Source organism: Hetaerina americana, unplaced genomic scaffold (assembly GCF_022747635.1).
Source record: "Hetaerina americana unplaced genomic scaffold, ioHetAmer1.1.p SCAF_5, whole genome shotgun sequence".
NCBI classification, from domain to species: Eukaryota; Metazoa; Arthropoda; class Insecta; order Odonata; family Calopterygidae; genus Hetaerina; species Hetaerina americana.
Window position 1 is genome coordinate 2,172,555 of NW_027287095.1, and position 22,912 is coordinate 2,195,466.

At 48.5% G+C, this 22,912-nt stretch overlaps 1 protein-coding gene across 7 annotated transcripts in view; it reads left to right on the forward strand.

Annotated features, from left to right (window-relative positions):
* Positions 1-22,912, forward strand: part of LOC139694323 (uncharacterized) — a 119,295-nt gene that overhangs the window by 56,802 nt on the left and 39,581 nt on the right. For 4 of the 7 annotated variants that reach the window (XM_071592807.1, XM_071592810.1, XM_071592809.1 and 1 more), the window contains 2 exons: positions 11,951-12,002; positions 13,017-13,075. In XM_071592807.1, coding sequence (XP_071448908.1) covers positions 11,951-12,002; positions 13,017-13,075 — 111 coding nt within the window. Of the gene's footprint in view, positions 1-11,950; positions 12,003-13,016; positions 13,077-22,912 lie in introns of all 7 variants that reach the window. The other 3 variants (XM_071592812.1, XM_071592813.1, XM_071592808.1) reach the window with 2 other exon arrangements.

Here is a 22,912-nt window from a genome sequence, read left to right on the forward strand (position 1 = left end):
CATTTCTTCCTCCAACCGGATCACGGGTGAAGGGAAGGGGAGGTAGTCGACGGGGGAGTTGACGTGCGCGGAACCTTTTTATTTTTTCTTTCTTAAGCACGGGCTGGTGGAAGAGGGAGTCGGGTTTTTGCGAGGCAGGCCCAGGTGCGACATCACGTGGTGAGAAGTGGGAATGAAAATAATGGTGTGTCTACCTCCCCCTCGAGTGCGAGTAGATGGAGATTTTGAAGGAATATAAAAGAATGTCCAGAAATGAGATGTGTCGTAGCTTTTGTTGGATTGGGACAGCGTGAAAGCGTTCCTCGAACACCGAAATTATACCTCCTTAGATTTGTTTATTTAATCATGCTTTACTTGGTTTAATTGGAGACATTACAAAACACTGCAGGAGATGCCGCAGAATTAACTTTATCATAGTCATCAGCTATTATGCATTACAATCACATTGTGCCTGTGACATTGTATGTACGGTATTTCGTCATTACATATTGTTCCTTTAAAGCCCCCAAAATTTCCTAAATTTTTCGATCCGGGTTCGAATTCCGGCCAAGGCGAATGATTTACTACACTCTGAAATTGTTGCATTGTAATTAGAGACATTTTTCAACGGTTTTTCCTCATTCTGCGTCGTGATGACTTCTCCCCAACTTCTACCAACTCCCAACACCTACTCGAGTCCATGGTATACTCGTAATCATCTGTGTTTGAGATTAAAACAGATATAAATAACCAATCGAATTGCATAGTGCGAACCTTTTTTTGTTTTCAAACTTCCCGCAAAGTTATTTTAAATATATGGGAGCGAAGGTATCCTGGGAAAGATCTTTGAATTTGGTATGGTGGTAATATTTGTACATTCCGGATCGAAGTTCCCTATCCCTCCTTTCCCGTCAAATGTGCACGAAGAACTCGGTTTGTCGGTCCGTCTTTTCGGTAACTATGGAGAGAGGGGTGGCGCCATTGGTTGCGGGATTGTGTGTTGATTTTGGACTGTTTGAGAGAGAAAGAGAGTGGGTGGCCTAATGCCTCTCTCTCTCTTTCTCACCCTCACTTTCTTCCCCTCTTCTCTTTCTCTCCTCCTCTCTCACTCCCGGGCGTTCGCTTTGTTTTGTTGTTTCCCGTGCCGGAAGTAGCGTGGGAGTAATTTCACGTTTGAGGTGCTCTTGATTACGCGACCTCTCCCTCCCACTCCCTCCCACTCCCTCCCACTCCCTCCCACTCCCTCCCACTCCCTCCCACTCCCTCCCACTCCCTCCCACTCCCTCCCACTCCCTCCCACTCCCTCCCACTCCCTCCCACTCCCTCCCACTCCCTCCCACTCCCTCCCACTCCCTCCCACTCCCTCCCACTCCTCCCCAATCTCTCCACATTCACTCGGACGCATCGGATTTTCGGGTGCACCATTCTTTCGGTGCGTGAGTTTGGATTCGCTCTCCTCCCACAAATATCTCTCGCCCCACTCTTTTATATGATGGCCTCACCGAACCTTTTGTTGGTGACGTGGAAAAGTTTCCTTTCCATCTTCTCCGATCGCAATACTCTGTGGTCTGTGGTTTTCCTGAAACGATATCATAAATGCGCTCGAGTAGATAAATAAATAAATGCATCACTGAGTTGATGTGCGAGTATTATTGTTAAGGGTGGCGAATAAACCGCGGAGAACTAAATTTGAAACGCTGTGATTGTTGTTTTATACTTTTAATTTCTCTATGTTGTTGATCTGTATATATCATTTATTTTCCAGTGACAATCACTTTAATCTTCCGAATGTTAATTAACGCAATTGATCTAACGTTTAGTCTTTATCAAAACTGCCTGTTCTGTGGTCATTTAGAAGAAATTCTCATTTTTTATTTACATATCCTCTCATTTATTGCCTTTTCTTAGATCTTCTTCCTCTACTATAATATCAAGATTAACCCTTGCTCATTTGTTGTCATTTGGTTTCTTGAGATGGGCCAAGGTGGCGGGTTTATTACCTAAAACCATTGCTGGTTGCCCGCCTTTTAGGATAGTAGCTATTTCATTTTTGCTACATCGACCCACTCTTCGCCGCCTCTGTGATCAGGAAGGAACCGACCCGAGTATAAAGGGATCACATAACTCATATTTACCAATATTTGTTCCAAGGCGATCAATTTTACTCCCATAATGTGCCTCTACTTACGTATTTACAAAAAGAGATAAATGCGAAAAGATTTACAATGTCCACAGTTTGCAATTTCTTCGTAATGAAAAAAATGTTTGATCGAATTCCCGTGACATATCTACGCCAAGGACAACCCATAATAGTCAAGGTACATTATGTTTCTTTTATTTAAGTGGCATCAAAATAATATTATCTTGCTCCTTGTAATCAATTCTGTCATGGTTTGTCACGTTAAAATATTTCAGCGCAATGGTGATTAGATGGACGAAGGTTAAAAATCCCATTGAACACACGCATCGGAATGAAATGCGAGTTGGGCTGTTTTTCATGCCAGTGGCGGTTCGGTTTGGGGAGAGAGGAACGGAGGATTCCCGACGATTTTGAACTGTGGAATGGCCGTAAGTGGGATTGAGTGCGAATGAAGCATGCGACTGATACTGGGGGGTGGAGGGCGGTGGCGAAGGAACGCGGTAGGAGTAAGGCCAGGGAAGGGAGAGGTGAAGGATATCTTGGCGACTGGCTCGAGAGAGGGAGGGTGGGGGTTGAGCACTGTGCCTCTATGGGGAGCGGGGTCTGACGGCAGCGGCGGTGGAGGAGGAGGCTGCGGATGTAGTGAGTAGGTTTCTCCTCTTCTCCTGCTCCCCGGGCGCGCCGCCCTCTCTGTCTCTCTCTCTCTCTACCATTCCAGTCCCTTTTCACCACAGGCTCCATCCCACCCCCTTTTCATCCTTCCCCTTCGACCTGTCTCCTAACGTTCCCATGTTCCCTTATGCTCCCTCTACGCCCTTTCCGCCCGCCCATCTCGATGTCTTTCTCTCACGCCACTCGTTTCTCCCTACCCTTTTTGCTTTTCTCCAGTCTTGTCCTGTTTTTTTTCCTCCAGTCCTTCGGTGAGTCGTTTATTTATGCATTTATGGGATCTTGTCCTCTGTCAGCAAATGGACCTGGTCTCATGTTAACGATAACCATGCGATCGATATAAATCGTTTCTTTGCGTATTTATTATAATGCTTTTGTGAACATAATTTTTATGTTAAATCGAGCGACTTGATATTATCCAGCGCTGTGAGTATTTATTTGAAGATAAGTTCAGCCGATATGGTCGATCGGTTTAGTAAAAACTTCAAAAAATGGATATTGTTGATGTATCATTATTCTTTGGTAGCTATTATATGGAAACAGTTTTGTAGAAGCTAATGCTCGTCTGAGCTCCTTTCACATTTCTTTAGGGAAATAGGAATTTTCATAGACTGAATTTGTCCCTAAAACGATAAAATGTTTTAAGGACTCGCCCAGTTGTTTGTTCCACTCAGTTTTATTGGCGTAACAAGAGTTTCGTTTAATTTTCCTCTGTACCGAAACTTTGGCGACCCTTTCCCCCCTCGGAGTTTCGTCACTTTGGCCCTTCGTTTATGACATTCCCTTCCCGTCTCTTCTTTATGCCTTCATCCTTCCCACACCGCTGCGTTCCAATATCCAGTGTTCCCTGTTCCCCGTCATTCTGCGGCTGCAGCAAGCGGAGTTGCTGGCGGAGGTGGCGGTGGTGATGGGGTTGGGGAATTTAAACCCCAGCGACGCGCCTTCCCCTTCTCTGCCCTCCCGACCCGACCCCCGCACCCCTCCAACCCCCCACGCCTTCTCCTTGGCTCATAAACCCGCGAAACACAGCTTCCACACCCGCTTCGCCCCCTCCCCTTCCCACACACACACACACTCTTCCCTTCCCCCCCTCCCCTTTGGCGACTCCCTCCAAAACGCACTCATTCGATCTACTCCAAAATCCCCCCTATCAATCCCTCTCCTCGCCCAGCCCTGCCTCACCCTCTCCCCCTCCCTATCCAACCAACCAACCAACACCACCACCTCCCGACATACTGCCTGACTGCCGCCTCTTCAAACCCCCGGGGTATATGCGGGCCCCACCTCAAGGTCCCCCGTCGCTGCACCACTCCGATCCCCCCCCACTCCGCACCCACGCCCCCCTTCTTCCCCCTTTCCCAGTCCCCTCGCCCAACCCTCGCAACCTCCCTTCCTCCCACCCTCACCAGACTTCGCTTACTCAATACTCCGCCGCCTCCCCTCATCTCCCCTTTCGCTTCCCACCCATCACCCCCACGCCACCTCGCCTTCCTTCCTGCCCCTCCCCGAATGACTCCTCCCGCCGCCTCATAACGTGTCAAAGTCTTCGAGTCGTGGGTCGGGGATGGGGGAGACGGGGCCGCCTTAAATTCCTCCCTCTCCCATCCTCTCTCTTTTTTCTTTCCTAGTTCTTCTGCTCTTCCTTTGGGCGGCCTGGCACCCCCTCCTCTTCCTATTCCTGTGAAACCCTTTCTTCTTCTCTCATGTATGTCTAAATCCGAGCGTATGCACCCCCTAGCCTCGTGGGATGATCGCCGGGGACGGAGTTGGGGAGCCCGCCTTACTTGTGCCTGCAGGTATGCGTGCAATTGAGGACTGAGGGAGTGTGGGTGGGTATTGGAGCGGGGTGGAGGGGTGAAATGTTGGACGTGGAGGGATGTAGATTCGTGAGTCGTATTTCATTGGAAAGGGCTGCGAGGAGGAGTGTTGAGGGGGGGGGGCGATACCCTTGGGGTCTGGATGTGTAGGTGGTGGTCGTTCATCGGGTATTTCCCCGAGAGATCCTGCATCTGTGGAACAAGGGTTAACAGTTGCCCGAGTGTTGGACTCCACCGCTCCGCCATCCATTTCCCGCCCACCCCCTCTACACTTCCCGAACCTTGCCTCTTTACCACAGCCTGCCTCTCCCTATGCCACGCTCTGCCTTCGGCGTTTTAGATTATCCCTTGTTTACCTAATATTAAAGATTCTCTCACCCGCGGAAACATGTACGTCAGAATTGTGTTAAGTCGTGGGTCCGTGGCGTGAGTCTTGTGGTAATACTTTTTCCGCATTTGCGTTTTATAAAAGGATATAATCTTTCCACGGGGTTACCTTCCTAACTATACTTTCATTTTTTTCCGAACAAAGACAAACACGCAGAAGCACGCAAAAAAGAAAAAAACTCGAGAAGGAAGTCCAGTAGCAAATATTGTGGGTCGCGGTAGTCCAGTGGGTAGAGCGTTGGACTGCTGACCGGAGGGTCCCGGGTTCGATTCCCGGGCAAGGCACTCTGGGCACCTGCAGCTCCACCCAAGCTAAAGTGATTTTTCGGGTACCAGGTCTTCCTGGGAAACCATAACCGGCACAGGGAAAGGAACTGGACCCCCTACCCTGATGTGCGAATTTTCACACGCCGTATAGGGCTTAGCACTGGGTGATCTCTACCATCACCTACCAAACCGACCTTCGGGTTGATTACTGTTTATATATATAATGCGTATATATGTACATATTTTTCGCTTCAACCTGTGAATGAGGATTGATGGATCGGTTGATTCTTAATAGTTTCACATAAACTCTTCGCTCTTCCTCCTTCCACATTAGATGTTTTCCATGAAATATTTCATGGACAGCCGTTGCTACTCGAGTCGCTTTCTCCTCAAGTTTTACATAATCCATCCACGTATATAATCGTTTTCCTAAATGTGCTCGCCGAGCGAACGCCTCGTTTCAAAAGAAACCGCTCGGAGAGGCGGGGAAAAAGAGCACAACTGCGCAGTGGTGCCTTCCCGGCCGAACATGGGGCGGACGGAGGTGGTGTGTTTGTGCACTGCGCTCCCTTCGAAGGTCGTGATTCGAAGAATGGGAGAGGGAGAGGGATACTGGCTTTATCACATCTTCCTCTCTTTCTCCTTCCCCTCTTTCCTTCGTCCAGTATTTCCCCCCCCCTCCCGTTTTGACTCATCCTTCTCCCTTCATCCGCGGCGGCAGGTGACGTCATGGCACGCGAGCATTGACTGTCGGACGGACCGTATTCCCGCTCTGTGGGACGCGGCCGGGGATAATGAGGGCGCCAGGCTACCGGAGAAGATGAGTGGGGGAGGGGACACCACCCAACCGCTGGGTGCAGTGGGGTGGGTCCCAAGTGAACGTGACGGTCGGTCCTTCGCGGCCAGTCGGCCGGCTTCGCTTCAACCAATGGAAAGATTTCTCAACGCGGCGGCGAATTAATCGCCCACCTGCCCCACCACACTGCGCGCTCTTTCCCTCCCTCCCTCCCTCCATCCGGATTTGGCGGCACGTGCCCTGCACGCTCCATTTAAGCCCAATCGCAGCTCGCCCGTTCGTAAGAATGCACACGCAAGTCGGAGGAGGGTGCATGTGTGGGTGCTGCTTTCGTCTAAGATGTCGCATCATACCGGTCGCTACTTCTGGTCTTCCGATCCGGCCCTCCGAATACTCGACCGTTATTTCCCCGAGGCCGTCGTTCCTGCTGTGACCACGTATACTTTTTTCTCTTGCTAGAAGTGTAAATTTTAATACGCTGTGTGTGATAAGAGGACATAAAGGATCTTATTCCTGGAAAGGTTCATCCTCTTATACGCGTGGACATCCGCTCTTTTATTAAAACTATTCCTAAATAAAGTCTCCTATTATATGTAATACTGCCAACCACTATTCATTTGCTAGCCTACGAAGACACTTCCAATGTTACCTCGATGGAATCATTATGTAAATATGGCTTTTTGTTAGATGCCTCTTGCACATCGATGTGTTCTGAGATGAAGAAGCAGTAGTCATTAATTAACCACGGTAATCGTGCAATATATTTAAGTTAATGTTAATATGTTTCTATTCCGTAAACCCATAGGTCAAAAATCACGCGTATTCATACAATTCCCACTAACAGACTACCAATTCACTGTATTGGTGGAAAATAATTGGAGTTTTCCGTTCCTTTTCCTAAATTTTCTCGACAAAAAAACAAATCAGTATGGTCCGTAGAGATGTCCTAGTTTGGATAAACTTACGAACGCGTTTTCGTCATTTACGTATTTATTTTCTTCCCCGGAGTCTATGGAGTTTTTGAGTGAGGGGCTTGATTCACGAGTATTTCGGCGGAATGGCGTGCTCAGACTGGAGATGGGTTCAGGAAATGGAAACGGTATTACTGCAATAAAATTGTTTAACTAGAGAGAAATGGTGAGGTCGTACAAAGTCTTTCCGAGGTGATATCTTTTATTTTTTACCTTTCTCTCGGGATTCGAACTTGGCGCGTACGAATTGGAAGTGTGGGGGTGGATCCTCCCTCCCTCGCCCTCTTCCCCCTCCGACGTGCAGGCCTAAGGATTCGCGTTCAAGAGGGTTGGCGTGGGCGGGTGGGAGCGCCACGTGGCTGGCACGGCTCCCCTCGGATGGAAAGAAAAAAGAAGGGGTTTTTATTTTAGCGTGGTAGTGGTCGAGAGTGGCACTAATTGAAAGAAGCTCAGATTTCTCGCCCAGGAGACTTCTTTGCTAGTTTTCCCTCCCCCTATCCCTCCATTTTACTCCCAAAAACACCTTCGATTCTCTAAATTGTGCCAACTACTAATTTTTTGCCTCGATCATAATAAGAACCTTCCTCGAGGAATACGTAGAATAACGAAAATAGAAGTTAATGTTTTTGCACTGGCTTATATCAAGGCTATATATTTATAACGTTCACTCATTGTTTTGTTAAGTTATGTGAATCGACTAAATGGTATGGTATGAAAGTCTTGTTGTTAGTTTCCCAGAGGAATCCAGCGAATCTATGTCCAGAAGTGGAAGCAACCGAGTAATTCTTCCTCAATTTAATTCAGAACGTATGAAATGTCTGTACATTGGGAAACATACTTATATGAACATATATCAAACGTGATTCACATAAGTGACGTACATTCGAGGAGGCAAACCCGTTCGGCGCGTAGGTACTCTTTCAAAACAAAATTGCGCTACGCGTGTGGTTAAAAGAGGGAAATGGGGAAAACAGTGTGAAACGCAAAAGGGAGTATGAGTGGGGAAAGGAAAGGGGCGTAGGTGGAGAGAGAGGAGACCGGGCACAAAGGGAAAGGACGGAAGAGGGGAGGAAAGGGGGAAAAGATAGGTGGGGTGGAGCAAGACCGGGGCAGGGGAGGGCGGGCGGTTTGGGCGACGGCAGTGGAGGCTTTTTTTCCGGGCGAAACGTTGATCCGCCCCTTCTTCCGGTGGGTGGGCACGGTGAGGGCCGTGAGGGCGTCCGGGGGAAGAGCGCTCGTTCTTGGGGCAGGGGGGGAAAGGAGTGTGGGCGAGGCGGCGGCGGGAAGGGCGTTGCAGGGGCGTTGGGGGAATGAGAGGGGTGGGGGCGGAGGGTGGAAAGAATGTCGTATGGAGTAGGGGGAGTGGAAAGGAGGAAGATGCGAGGGAGGAGGGGGCTGATAAGAGGAACAATGGAAGACCCTTCCCCCTCCCATTTGCCCGTCCCTTCGTAAAGCCTCCGCTGCCAACACTGCCTCGCCTGGGAAATGGAAGGAATGAGGATGAGTGTTGGGAGAGGGGAGGTTTGGGCTTACGGGGGGATGGGGGGTAGGGAGGAAAAGGGATAGGGGTGGGGAGAGAATGGATGGTACGGCGATCCAGGGAGGGGCGGGTGGGGCAGGCAGGGAACGGGCGAGATATGGCCATTGGGGAGGGGTCAGGCGGCTTTAGTTGGGTGTGCGAGAGGGGGTTGGGCGTTGGGGAAGGAGGGAGAGGTGGTCAGAATGTCCGATGGGTCAATCCAGTGGATTCGGCGGGCGAGAGAAGGGAAGTAGGGAAGGGGGGGCAGAGGGTATCGAGGGAGAAGGGGGAGGAAAGGCGGTGGTGGGAAATGCTACGAAAGGCCGTGTTTGCGTGGGGTTTTTGGTACGGCGGGAGGGGAGGTGAAATGTGTGGAGGAAATGGGGGTAAGCTGGGATAGGTGGTTGGGTGTTTTATAGGTGAAGGGGGTGTGGCCGGGGAAGGGGGGGGGTTGTCGGGGGAGGAGTGTTGCGGAGCCGGCCAAATAATTGGAGTGGACCGGGGAGCGTGGGGATGTATGTGGGGTGTCTGTGTACGATATCGAGTGCGTGGTAGGGTGGGAAAGAGGAAAAGAGTTCCGGGGGAAGGGGTGGAGCGGATGAGAGACAGCTTTGTCTTGGGAAATTCGAAGAAATTAGCTGCCCGGGCGGTATACTCGGTTGGCAAACGGCATTTTTTGTCTCGTCCGAAAATAAAATTGCGTGCTTACTGGGGGTGGTATTTCTGATGTTCGTCCGTGAATGTTTGCATTAATTGTTAATGCTCATATATTCGACCGATTATCGCTAACGGAACTGTCAACCTGAACCATTTATATTCCATTTGTGCTCCCACCGGGTGTATGTAATTGGAGGCACTATCCTATAAAATCGACTGTGGGGACGCGAAGTAACCACTACTGACTGCTCTGTGTGTATAATAAATGCCTGGTTGGAATATAATATGTGATTTTTTGTGCTCCCCTTCATTTTCTTCCCAAAGCCCGTCCCCGTCTATTCGTTTTCCCTGGAGTTGAACAACTTCTTCACCCAGGGAAAAATTTTCGAGTACAGCTATTCGGTTTGTGGAAAGGCTTCAGGGACGACGCGTTGGGGAGGGGGGGTGTGAGGAGGGGTTTGAGGTAGAGAGGGGATGAAAATGTTCGCAGTGGCGTGACAACGTTGCCAACTCGAGGAGGTCTCGACGTGGGTCCGTCGCGTTTGTTTGTGTGCGTTCGCCGTCGAGTTTCACGGCGCCCAGAGGAATCAAACGGTCGCCAGGAAACGGCCAAACCCCCCCCTCTGCCCTCCACATCCGCGGTGCCACATGGTTCTCGTCGACCCTCGATATCGTCCAGAGCGACCCGCTCCCCGCCACCTACCTCCGCCCCCGATCTACTCCACTTCCCGGTCGGTCTTCGCCTCCCACAACATCCTCCGCCGCCGACCCACGCGACGACCTTTCCGATTGCCCCGTTGCGAATCCCACTTTGCTGTCCTCATGCGACGACACCAGCGCTGTGCAGCGCACTTCAGGCACGCATTCACTTCTTGGCCTTAGTTAGATATTTTTTACGCATCAAGGAAACTGTTGAATAATTTAGGGAACCCTGATTCGAAATAATTTTTGTATCCTATCGTTATGTTGCAATCGCAATGGTTATAATTTTTCTCTTGATATGTGTGTTCTGTTACTTCATTCATAAGCACTTCATAATGATAAACAGGGGTGGGGAGGAGAATTTGTGCATAAGAATAGAATGAGTAAATGGAATCTTGAGTGCGTAAGATACCGAAGAATGGCACGGGTGACAATGGAGGGAGCAGGACTGTGATGCAAATGACGAAGGTTGACGCGTTGAAACTTAAGCGGAAAAATAGGGATGACGTGTTAATACAAACCATCTTTCACGATAGTGTATGAAAAACTTTGGTCTTAATCATTTAAATAATATTAGAAGTTAGTTACCATACTGTGTCGACCGAATGGTGTAAGATTATCAGGAATTCTGAGTGTGGGGTTGTGTATGTGAAAATATATTCAACGGAGATTTTTATTTTACTATTTATTATTTCCATTAAATTGGAGCAATAGAATGGAATGTGGTGGTGGATACTTTGAGCCCATTGCACCAACTTCCGATTGATTTTTTTCTTCATCTCTTTTTCGCTTTTTCACGCATTGTTGAAAACATTTTTACCCCCTTGCTTTCCTGCTCTCTTTCCCTCGCTCACCTCCTCCCGAAATCCCGTCTTCCTGGGAGCCCCCTTCCTGCTAACAGCATCTCCGGCCTCTCCCTTTCCCCTCTCCATCCCCCCCCTCTCTCTCTCTCTCCCTTCATCCTTTTTCACGGAATCTCCGGGACTCCGGTTGATTCCCCGGAGGTGAGACTTCTCAGGGTGGGGTCACACCAAACTCTCCTTTCCCTCCGCCCACGGTTCCCCGCCCATTTCATATCCACCACCCTGCCCCCTTCTAGGGTCACGCTGTCGCCATTTCGAGTTGCGGTGTTTGGAGGATGGGTAGGCGGGTTGGAAGGAATGCTGAGAAGATAAAGGGATATTAGAAGGGGGAAGTGAGAGTCGGGGGCGTTGGCGGAGGATGTAAGGGCGGACGGAGGAAGAAGAGCCTCTCTCTCTGCTTCCTTAGAGGTTTCGAGGAATACTGAGGGGAGGAGAAGGGGAATCCTTGGGTGCTTTTGTGAGTTCTTGACTAAGCTCTCCCCTTCCCACTTCCCAGAGGTCTCTACTTCTTAGCAGACCATGCGCAGTAGTCGGAGGAATTAAAGAGTTAGCGAGAGTGCCAAGAAGGGTTTCAGGGGCAAAAGGGATGGTTAGATTTTTTCTTATGTTAGATTGCTGGGCGGAAAGGGGTAGGGTGCCGTAACTAGGCGGAAGAAGGACGTGGAGAGGAAAGCCAGGTGTTTTAGTATAACGACGAAACTCCTTTCTGTTTTATCGCATGCTTATTGTGTTGTGATTTTGTGTGCTTGCTTTGGTAAGGATTAGGGATTGCTCGTTAGTGAAATGAATAATATTGGTGCATTTTTTATTGCAACGTATTGGACTGTCTTGTGATGATGAATGTGTTTTGAAGTAAAAAGAAATGATCATTCATATAATCGAGTATTTCCTTTTTACTCTTGGCAACAAGGATTTATTCTCTAATTTTAAGACTGAAATAATTTTAGAATATCTTTTGATACTTATGTATATAAAATATTGTAATTTGTATCGTGATGAAATGAGTTTCCATTTTTGAATAGTGTCTAATATTTTCCAAGCAATCTACCATTTTCTACAACATATTCTTTACAAGTAAATAACCCGAAATAGTGTGTTTACTCTCAAAGATAATATTTTTTAAAAATTGTATGAAATGTGAAAAGTATCATTAGTTCTTAACATAGTATTTTGTTCATTGCAGGACAACGTATCAACACCTGAACCAGATGCAATCGATGAAGATCATTACGCAGGTAAGTGCAATCCACAAAATAAGATTCCAAATACAATATTTCTAAATATTTCTTCTGCAAAAAATCATCCTGTATTATTATATTTCTATTGATTTAATTTTAACTATCGCGTGAATAGTCCTGATTTTGTTGCCGACCATCGAAATAATGTTATCACAAAATACACTTCCTGTGTTCCATGAAATATAAAACTGCAAAAAAAGGCCGTTTATCACTAAACTTTTTCCCAGTCTGTAATGATTTACTTTATTACAGAAAACTCTATGGTCAAGTAATAATTGACCATGCCTTTTTCGGATTGTTGCTTTTATCTTTTGGAAGATCAAGAAAATTAACAGAAAATGGCCACTTTTTTCATAGACATCGAATCACTCGAGTAGCCCATTACCCGTCTCATAGGCATTTATTTGCTCCGTCCATATTGGTCCTCCGTCCCTCCCCGTACCATCTGTTCAAACTTATATCCAACAAGAGTACCTTTCTGGAAATGACTTACTATAAAATAGCCAAACAACAATACTTAACGAAGGGATTGCAGAATTCGTTCATTGCCAATGAGACCGTCTCGGATTAAAATGTCACACCTTCCGCCAGCGCCCCCCCCCCAACTTCTCTCCGTCCTCCCCACGATCGCCTTCCTCCCCCTTTCTCTCTCCCCCCCCCTAGAGATCCATTTTTTAACACTCGTTACCTCCCCCACCCCAAATCCCCCATTTCAAAGTCTTCCCCCCCTCTCCCCTTGCTTCGTCCAACTCGCATTATTCGGCCATTCACACACACACACCTCCCCCCGCCGCCCACCCTCCCCATAACTCCCCGTGTCAGCCCATCTTAAATATAAAAAGACCTGGAATAACCTCCGCAATCCCCCCCCTCCCGCCCCCGACAAAGCTCCCCCGCTTTCCCACTCGGCAATCACTCCTGCCCCATGATGTTATGCCACCCCTCTGCTAAAACCCCCCGATTCCTGTCCTATTTCTCTTCACCTTTGTTTTTCTTTTTTTTTACCTATAGGCTCTCGTAAGGACGCAGACAAGCTGAAGCTGATGCTGTTGGCGTGGAACTATCATACAGGTAGGCTCAGCTAAGTCGATTCGTAACTACATATTAAAAGTTTGTTTAAAAACACCGATCCATTTAACCTCTCTTGAGCTATCATCTCTTCTGCTGCAACGTAATATTCTCCTCTCATTGTACAAATGAGCTTGCTTCCACTTCCTTTTCGGCGTAGAAGTCTTTCCGTTCTCGATCATCATTTTATCATTACTAATAAGATTGTGGCTTTCATAGATTTCTTCCTAGACAAACTCGCTTTACCTGCATCCCACATTTATACTAATTTTCCATAAGGAACGCACGGATACGATGAAGACTATCTTGGTAATAGCTGAATTTTCTGCTGAATTCCCCTTCCAGGCATTCAATATTTCGAACTTACGAATAAATTGCAGTCCGTAGCACGCAGACATGGAAATTGCGTCCACATTCAGCGAAATATAGTATTAGCACATTATTTCGTTTTTGTGTGTCCCAGAGAATTATTAAGCCTTCCCAAGTCCAGGAGTGCGCGCAGTTCGACCTCGCAATTAATTTCATTTAAATATCAACCCAAGAATGATCTACATACAGGGTAAATCAAGAACTAAAATGTTCATTAGTGTACAATGAGCAACCATTTTTCCATCATTTAATGGTACATGGTGCTCTCTTTATTATTTACTTGGTTCCGATGATCGTTGTCGACTTTTGTTTTAGAAATATTATGATTAATTTTAATGCACATGATACATCCGAATGTGTTGGTAAAGTGTGTAAAACACGTACTGCGCCCATTACTCGGCGTTGCCAATTTGCGGCTTTTCTGCGACGCGTTCTCCTGACGGTCTCCCGCGCCCGACCCCTGTGTTCGGGACGTCCACATGTCCAGGAGGGAGGGCCGAGGGCGAGGGTAGAAGACAGAGGTAAAGATGAAGGTTTGGAGGAGGGGACGGGGTGGAGATTGAAGGACAGGATTGCGGAAGGGTGGTTGTTATTGGAGACGGAGAAAGAGAGAGGTAGAGAAATAGAGGGAAGACTGGGGGCTTTGGGGGCGGTAGGAATGAGAAGGGAGGGGCGGGAGGAGGAGTGTGAGGCGGTGGGTGAAAGGGATGGGGGCGATGTGGAAATGAGATGGGGACGGGTAGAGGTCATGAGGGGTTAGGAAGGGAGGATTGGGGGGAGGGTGGAGCTCTCTTAGTGAGGGAGGGCTCTTTCGGCTCGGAGCATGACGGATGGCGGGGGCGGCAATGGGCAGCCCAAGGGGTTGAGAGGAACGGGGGAGGGAGGAGGACGTAGGCGAAACGGAGTGGGGGGGTGGAAACCCTTATAGTGTGCGGGGGGGGAGAGGGTGCGGGAGGTATGGTTTGAAGAAGGGTCCGTGGGTGGGTCTAGATGTGCGGCGTAGGAGGGTTGAAGGAGGAAGGGGTAGAGAAATGGGCGTCGGGGGGTGTGGGGCAGATGCGAGGATGGGCGGCGGGAATGGGGGAGGAGGGTGTTGGGTTGGTCGGGTGTGGGGGGGGCGGGTGGATGGTAACCTTCCTGGTCCCAGCAACTACTCATCCTCTCCCCCACCCTCTTTGAGCCTTTGGAAAGCTTCGCTCCGACCACCCGCCTCCGAAAGTTGCTCCTCCCCCACCTCAGCTTCCCTCTCCCCGCCCCACCCTCTCTCTCGAGATGTTCGCCTGGCAATCCCACCCACCCACTCACCCTCCCCCATCCTCCTATAGTCCTCGGCCCTCCCACGGCCGCCCATGCCTTTCCCCCCCTCTCCTCTCTCTCCTCGACCTCCTTTCACTCCACCCCTCCTCCTCTATCGAGTTTTCAGTTGGGCTCTCCTTGAATCCTCACTCCACTTTTCTCTCACTCTACCCCACTGCCCCTCTCTCTCCCACCCCCTGCTCACTTCTACCTCTTCCATGCCCGAACCCAATACACTTTCCACTCCACATCCGTTTCTCCCTTTCCAATTTCTTCCTCGATTCTTCTTCGCATCGGTTTCATTTTCCCTCTTTCCGCTATTCTCCAGAATCACTCCTATTCATAGAATTCACCATCTTTTTCCTCGATAGTCCGGTACTCCGTTTCTCTCTTTTTAAAAACCTTCTCATCTCCTTCCTTTACCTGCGTCCTCTATCGCCCTTCTAACATAGCTGATGATTCTTGAATAAATGTGCGTTTTCATTTCAGACATCACCATCAGTCGTATTTCCAAGTGGTTCAGCACACGTATTTTCTTTATACATCATTTTATTTTTTTCGATTACATTTCCTCTCGCCTTCGTCTAATGGTGGCTCATTATTGAATACGTATTTCATGTCATTTCATGTGTATTACGTATCGCCGGCCCCGGTGGCGGCGGGGTAACGTCCTCGTCTGCCATTCCAAGGGTCGCGGGTTCGATTCCCGCCTGGGTGAGCTTCCCTCCATCTAGGGCTTGGGTGTTTGTAAATGTGACATTGTTATCGTTGTTAATAGTTCGATGTAAAGGCCAAAATGTGCTGTTTTCGGACTTATACTGATTAAATAAATAAATAAAATAAAATGTCAATAATGCATTTTTTTCTCTAATTTATGAGTAAACACATCAATTTAGTTAATTTTTTTATTTAATGTGAAGATATGACTAGGAAAATTACTGTATAGGAATGCATTTACCAAGAGTTTTATGATATTTTATTATGTTCACATCTTTGTTAAAAAAGAGGAATATTTTATTTCTCCGGATTTTGGCTTTTTTTTAGATACCCTTTAACGTTTTATACCTCTTTTTTCAAAGTGACTTTCCCCGCGAAAAAAAGATAAAACGGGCACATAAATGTGTGTTATCGCAAATATTGCGCATACATGCGACTCTCAATATCTCAAGGAAGTTGAGCCGTTGATTCCGTGGCGCCATCTCTCTCCCATTGCCAGAACCTTCTTCTTTTGGTTCCTGTTATTTGCGGACTTTCGCTTCATCCATTAAATGCGTGATTTTTACTCACTCTGGGCTTCTCTTCCCATTTCCTCACCACCTACTGTTCCCTCCTCTCCTTGCTTATTTTTGCTTCGTATATTTCTTGATCATATCCATTATCTACTGGAAATCTCTCAAGCGATCGTTTCACGTTCTCATTAGTACTATATGTGGATCGCCAAAAGAAGGGCTTTCGGTTTTATAAAGTATTAATTGTCGTTTTAAATATTTCGTTCCATATATTCTTTAAATACACGTTTTGGTCACATGGAACCGCATGCTACTCCAGCAGTTGTGTATATTTTCTAAGAGTACCATTATGGATTGGTCCATAGCCCTTCCTATCCCTTGCATGAAAGTCTCCATCTCATCGTATAGTACAATTATTTGCATGTCTATTGCATTTTCTCATGTACTAAATACATTTCTTTTGGTCATATAATTGAAAAGTATTTTTGGATGTTTATTATATTTTAATTTTTTACTATTTTAACTTCCATTTGTTTACATTGCACTTTTAAACAATTTTCGAAGTGTAATTGTGTCACGAGTGTTATGGCTTAATAATAATTAAAGGGGATTAAAATTCAAATCTGCATAATTTGTTGTCCCGGACAGTTTATTTTAAAATAGTTAGCTATCCATTATTCTCTTGCGATATTACATAAAGCCAATTGGTCTTTGACCCCAAAGTTACGAGGGTATTGAGAATAGTTATACTCCGTTAATTTCCATTTTCAGTTTTTATATAACTGCTGTTTCCTTTATACGTGTATGATTTCTATTATTATTATTTGCTCTAGTGCACTTTTCCACTATCATTCATACGATCATTCTCCATGATGAGCCATTACGATAGAGCCACGAGACTACGGAATACCAGTTGTAAACTTTTCTCGATTTGCTTCTCTCTGAATGATAAAAAGGTGATAAATTCACCAAGGAGCTTTGCATTACCTCAAGTAGACGTTTCGCGGCAATAAAAATATGGTAATCCACAGTGGATTCGGGCGAAATGTTGACTGCTTTCATTTGGCCAAGTTTATCTCCCACCTTTCTTTCTCAGATTCTTTTCGCGACCTCTTCTCTTCCCGCCCGCCCCACCACGCATAACAGCGCACACACAAACATCTCCTCTCTCTCTCTCTCTCTCTCTCTCTTTCTCTCCTCCTGCACTCGCTTCCCCCATTTGAAAAAAGTTGTTTGTAGTTACCTCCCTCCCTCCTCAACCCCGCCTCCCCACAAACAGTTTTCTCATCATAGCGAAAAGTCTTTTACATCACCGTTTTCGTCGCCGCGAACAAAGTACCGTCGCGGTCGCGTCGATCCCGCGCCCTTCCCCCAACCTCCCCCCGTCTCCTAACCCTCCCGCCCCCTCCACCTGCTTTCTCCCCCTATCCCTACTATCAATTCCCCATCCCCATTCTACTGCATCTCCCTCTCTCTCTCTCCTCTTTCACCCACTCTTTCACTCCCACTCCATCCTACACACACACGCAAACTCTCTCTCGTCCATCGCCTGCATCGCCCTTCCCCCCACTCTCGTGTCATCCATCATCCACCCTCCCCCCACCATCCTCCCTGCATTCGTCCTCCTCCTATCTCCTTTTATCCCATCCCATCCCTCTCTCTCTCCCCCCCATCCCTTACCATTCTTCCCCCCTCCCCGTCGCCCGTGCTGCTTCGACTAAGGCCACCATCACTCCACCACCTCTCTCTCTTTCTCTCTCTCATCCTCCTCCCCGTCCGAATCCACCGCTTCACTCACCGTCTCTCTTCCATCTCCTCCCCCTCCCCCTTTTTTCTTCCCCGCCCCCCCCCACCCGCTCGCATCCCTCCCCGCCCCCATGAATAATTGATGTCGCTGGCTGGATGAGAGAGGGAGCGGAGGGAGTGAAGCGATGGGGAGTGAGTGGGGAGGGGTGGATACACGTTGCGGAAGAGATGGAGTGGGTTTTCGGGTGTGGGGCGACGGGAACGGCGAGGGGGGTGGGTGGAGGAAAGCGGACGATTGGGGGGGGATGTTGTACCGCGGGAGCGAGGAGGGGGAGGATTAAAAGAGAGGGACGGGGAGAGAGAGGTGAGTGTGCATGTATGTCTGTGTGGGAGGCGGATTTCGGTGCGGCGTCGAGGGAGAATGGGAGTGGGCGGTCGGTCGGGGTGGGCGATGGGACAGGAGGTGCGGGGGGGGGATGGAGTGGAGTTTTGGGCGGCGGTGGAAGCGCCGCCTGCAGATGAATCGAATGTGTGAGGAGAGAGAGAGAGGGAAGAAATAGGCGGAGGAAGTTTTGAGGGTTTGAGGGGTATGAGGGGTGTGAGAGGGGGGGAGGGGGAGGAGTAGGAAAGGTGTATTTGAAGGGGAGGGATGTGCGTGAACTGTTTTGAGGGCCACTTCTACCTTCAGCTGCCGCTTTTGGAACGAGGGCAACGGTGTTCCCTCTCCCCCAAACCTCCCCCTCCGCCACAGAGTACCTACACGTTCCCCAGCTCCCTCCCTCTCTTTGCCCCTCCCCCTCCTGCCTTCGCCAACCTCCTCCCTCAGGCCAAGCACTGCTCTCTACCCCCCCCCATCCCTCCCCCCGCTCCCTCTACGCTCCCGCCTCGACTGGGGGAATCAATCTGCCTTTGCCTACGCCCTCACCTTTCCCTATCCCTCGCAAACCCTTTTCCCTTTCCTCCCACGCCCTACGGTTCTCCCGTTCCGTGCCTCTTCCTCTTCTTAGCCTCTCCGTCCTCTCCCCCGTCCGACCCCTTGAACCAGTACCCTCGGTGGTGTTAGTAGTCGTCGTCCTAGTGGTGGTAGTAGAAATCTCGTTTGCTCTCAACAGCGCGCTCCTCCACGGATGCGTCTCATCTGACAGCGGGAACGGAATTTTGAAGTGGGGTTCCCTCCGATCCCGTGGAGAGCACGCCTCGCTCCTCCCTCCCTGCCTGCCAGCCACTGCTCCCCGCCTCCCATGTCCTCACTTCCTCCTCTTCCTTTCACCTCTCTCTTCCTATCCGACTTATTCTCCGCATCACCATCCCTCCTCTTTCGGAGTTTTCATGAAATACATTTTTTCACCCAGAGCCGCGTGCGTGCGTCTTCGATGTGCATACATACATTCATGCAAAAAGGCACACACGTCCGTCGCCTCCGCTCTCTCTCCCTCTCCTCTCTCTCGCTCTGATTCTCACCCTCTCCCTTCCTCCCTCCTCCACAATCCCACCCCAATCTCCTCCGACTCTTGATACCAAATGGAATTTTTTGATCGATTCATGCATATCGCGAAATTTACCCCTTCACTGTGGTTTTTGCCGCGGTCAGTTTTTGCAACAATTTCTTCATTGCTTATGTTCTCCTGCAATGATTAATTTCCGTTAAAGGATATACAGGTGCAAAAACGTTGGGGTGTTTTTTTAAAAATTGAAATAATAATCACTCTTCAATTTTCCTGTGGCTGCTACTCGGTGAAGCGACGCGAAAACGGATATTTTACCGAATGCAATGAAATGATTGCACCGATTATATCTCATCGATTTATTTTCCTCAGGAGATTTCATCTTATTTGAGGCATGATCTTTTTTGATTCTGTGGATGCGTGGAATATTTGCGTCAGAAAAATTGGTGCGTTTGGAGTAACACCCCGATGGGTTTTATCGTACTTTTTATCACAAAGCTACAGGTCGTAACTTCTCTTCGGCTCTACCGGTATTCTCTCTCGCCTTTTGTTGTGAGCACTCCGCAACAGCCAACACAGCGTGTGAGCGAGGAGTTATCTCGCTTCGCCGTAATGAGGAGCTCGAGCAACTGAAAGCGGCACGGGTGGGTCGGCGGCACGAGGCGGTGAAACTTCCCCCCCCCCTCCGCCTTTCCCCCTTGCGTATTGAACCCGCGTCCCCCAGCCTCGGAGGATGCAAGGCGCTACGGTGCCCAAGCCTCTGTCATCCTCTCCGATGACGTCAGGTGGGAAGGGCGAAGTGGTTGCGTCGGAAGAAATGTGGGAGGGAGGATACCGCCGATGGTGGGGGAGGTGAGGAAAGGTGGAGAACAAGAAGGAGAAGGGTTAAGAGGGAGTTGGGAGGGGAGAGAGAGGCTGGAGTACCTGGCCGAAGAGAGAGAGAGAGATGAAGGGAAAGAGACCGACATGGAAAGGACGGGAAGGAGGGAGCCGGGGCGGGTGGAATGTCGCCGGAACAGGCGGAGAGCCTCTATACCTTCCCGTCCCGACCCCCTCTCCTCATCTCCCGCCCCTCTGCCCCCAACCCTCCCCACCGCCCTATCCGCTTCATCCATCTCGGCCCTCCTCTCCCTCCCCCGTCTCTCACCCCCCGCGACCTCCTCTCCGCTCGGTGCCTAGTGCTCTCCGACACTCTCCACCGCACACCCGCGGAGGACAAGTACAAAAAGTCCGCTCTCCTCCCCCCCTCCCTCTTCTCCACCTTGCCCCATCACTTTTTTGCCCTCCTTTCTTCTCCTCCTCCCCCTCTTACTCCCCCGGCTGTTGCCGACCGTGCGTTCCCCCCCCCCCACCGCCACCACCGCACACACAAACACACTCCCGCCTCCCTCTCCCCAAACCTCTCTCCATCTCTCGTCTCCCTCCTCGGTCGTGCCGTTTCGTCTCCTCCCCCTCGCCCCCTTTCCCGACACCACCTCCCCGCAAGCGGCTCTCTTAATCACTGTCTACCGTCCACCGGCACCCGCTCTGCCTCCCTTTTCTAGACCTCCGCCCCCGCGCCCGATCTATGACCAACCCCCACCCCCCCCCCTTTGCCCCCACCTCGCCAATCTGTTAACTTTCCTACTACTACGCTTCCCTGCTCCTCTTCCTCATGAATCTAGTCCGTCGTTGCGTGAGCCCGCCGCTTCTTTTCCTATATCTCCCCCCCTCCCCTTTTCCCTCTTTCGCATCCACGCCCCCCGCCCCCTTATCCATCCCCCCATCCCGGTCGCAGCCTCCCGCTTTCATCCCTCGCTCCTAATAATAATGCGTGTGGAGCGATTGATCATTGCATCGACAGGAGGTTTCGGTATGTGTTGTCGTCCGACCTCCCCCCCGTCCCCCCGCCACTTCTCCCTCCCGCTCTGTTCGTTTGTTTCTATCGCAATCTCTCCCTCTCCCCCTCTCCACCCCGGTGTGACGGACGTCGGGTCAACGGATTCGATCCGGACCAATTTACTTGTTTTTCCCGCCGTCAGCAGTGTTCTCACGAGCCTGGAAGAGATGTAAATACCGGTAGAATTCGGGGTAATTCATTGCGATACCGTGAATGCCTCGAGAGAAGAGGGAAAAATAAAAAAAGTGAGATATATAAATGATTTGTTTCCGAACTGGTCCTTGGGATGATTTCATAGAAATGAAGCAGCGTATATTCAAGTATGTTATAACTGTAACTTCTCCAATGTGACTGCCTTCAAGCAATGTCATTCTGTAATTAATTTGTAATTGGGATTTTCATTCGTCTCTCCGAATCGAATATGTTAACCGACGTACCTGAAAATCACGTGATTCTAGAGTCGCAGAAATCGTGTCTTCTTTTTGGGTCCATCTATTCCCAATATCATAATTAACCTCTAATTTTCCGTTGCATCTATGAGAAAAATATATACGTAGAAATCCAGGCGTATTGTCCTGAATTGTCTAAAAAAATAATTAAATGCCAAGGGAATCTTGATGACACCTTCTTTATTGTCAGTTCTGTATAATTGGTATTGAAAGCTGTTATTTTCAAGTTTTATTGCCTTTATAGTAATTAATAACATATCACAGCCGAAAAAAAAGAATATTTCCGAGTAGGTTGGGCGGTGCTTCCGGTATGGACGGTTTTTTGTAGTGTGTATTGTAGAGTGAGAGGAACTAATTGATAGTTGTTGACCTGAAATGGTCGAGTTATTTTCGGTTGAGCACTAATGGAGAGGGAGTAAGGCACCCCTTCCGTGTACCCGCATCTCCCTGTTTCCCTCAACCTTCACAACCTGGACCCTGCCTCCCCTCCCCCGCCATTCCTTCTCTTTCATCTCCGTTCACCACTCCCATCATCCCTCCCTCTCTTTCGCTCTTCCAATCACTCGAACACAACCATCTCGCTTCCAATCTGGTCCTCATCTCTTCCCCATTGCTCCCTCCCACCCCTCCTTCGGCCATTCGCTGCCCGTCGTCATAATTTCATCCTTTTCCACTCCCTCAGTTCCCAGTCTTGCGAACTCATTCTTCTGCACTTATTCCCAAATGATCATTACAGGCTCGTTTCATTTATGTGTTTCTCCCCATTCGAGTGTAAGCTATCTCCACATTTGTGAAAGCATATGTTGTGGCTGCATTATTTGGTTTTTGTACGTGTGTTAAATAAAGTCGGGGGACAGGGGTCACTGGAAAATTTACAGCATCACATTTACACATCTTGATAAATAAATGATTGAAGAGACGGATAGAACCTGTGATAATAAAGACGCGTTATTCAATGTAGGCAGAGTATGTTACATATGAATCCAAGCATTTTTATGGGAGAAATGTTTCTTTTAAACTATAATTTATATAAGTGTTGTGCTCTCTAATCATTATTATTATTTTTTAAATTGGGAAGTCATTTATATTGTTACGCATTTTGAACAAACGAAGAGTACTATCCTGTGTATATTATGGAATATGATAATCTTTTACGAATTCCATAAACTCTCCCTGCTGTCCTGGCTTTATTGTTTGTTAGATAACAGCAGTACACATGCATGCCCTTGCCATGCAATAAATTCGAGAAGGGAATGAAACATTGAAAATCTTTAAGCTGCAGAACAGTAACAATTTAATCATAAATTAACGCAACGCTGAGCACATTTGTAATCAGTATAAGTTAGCCCTTAATGTTGAGCCCCGTGCCTAAGGAATGATCCGAATTCATGACCTGCCTGAAAAAAAACCTTCGAATTGGAAAGAG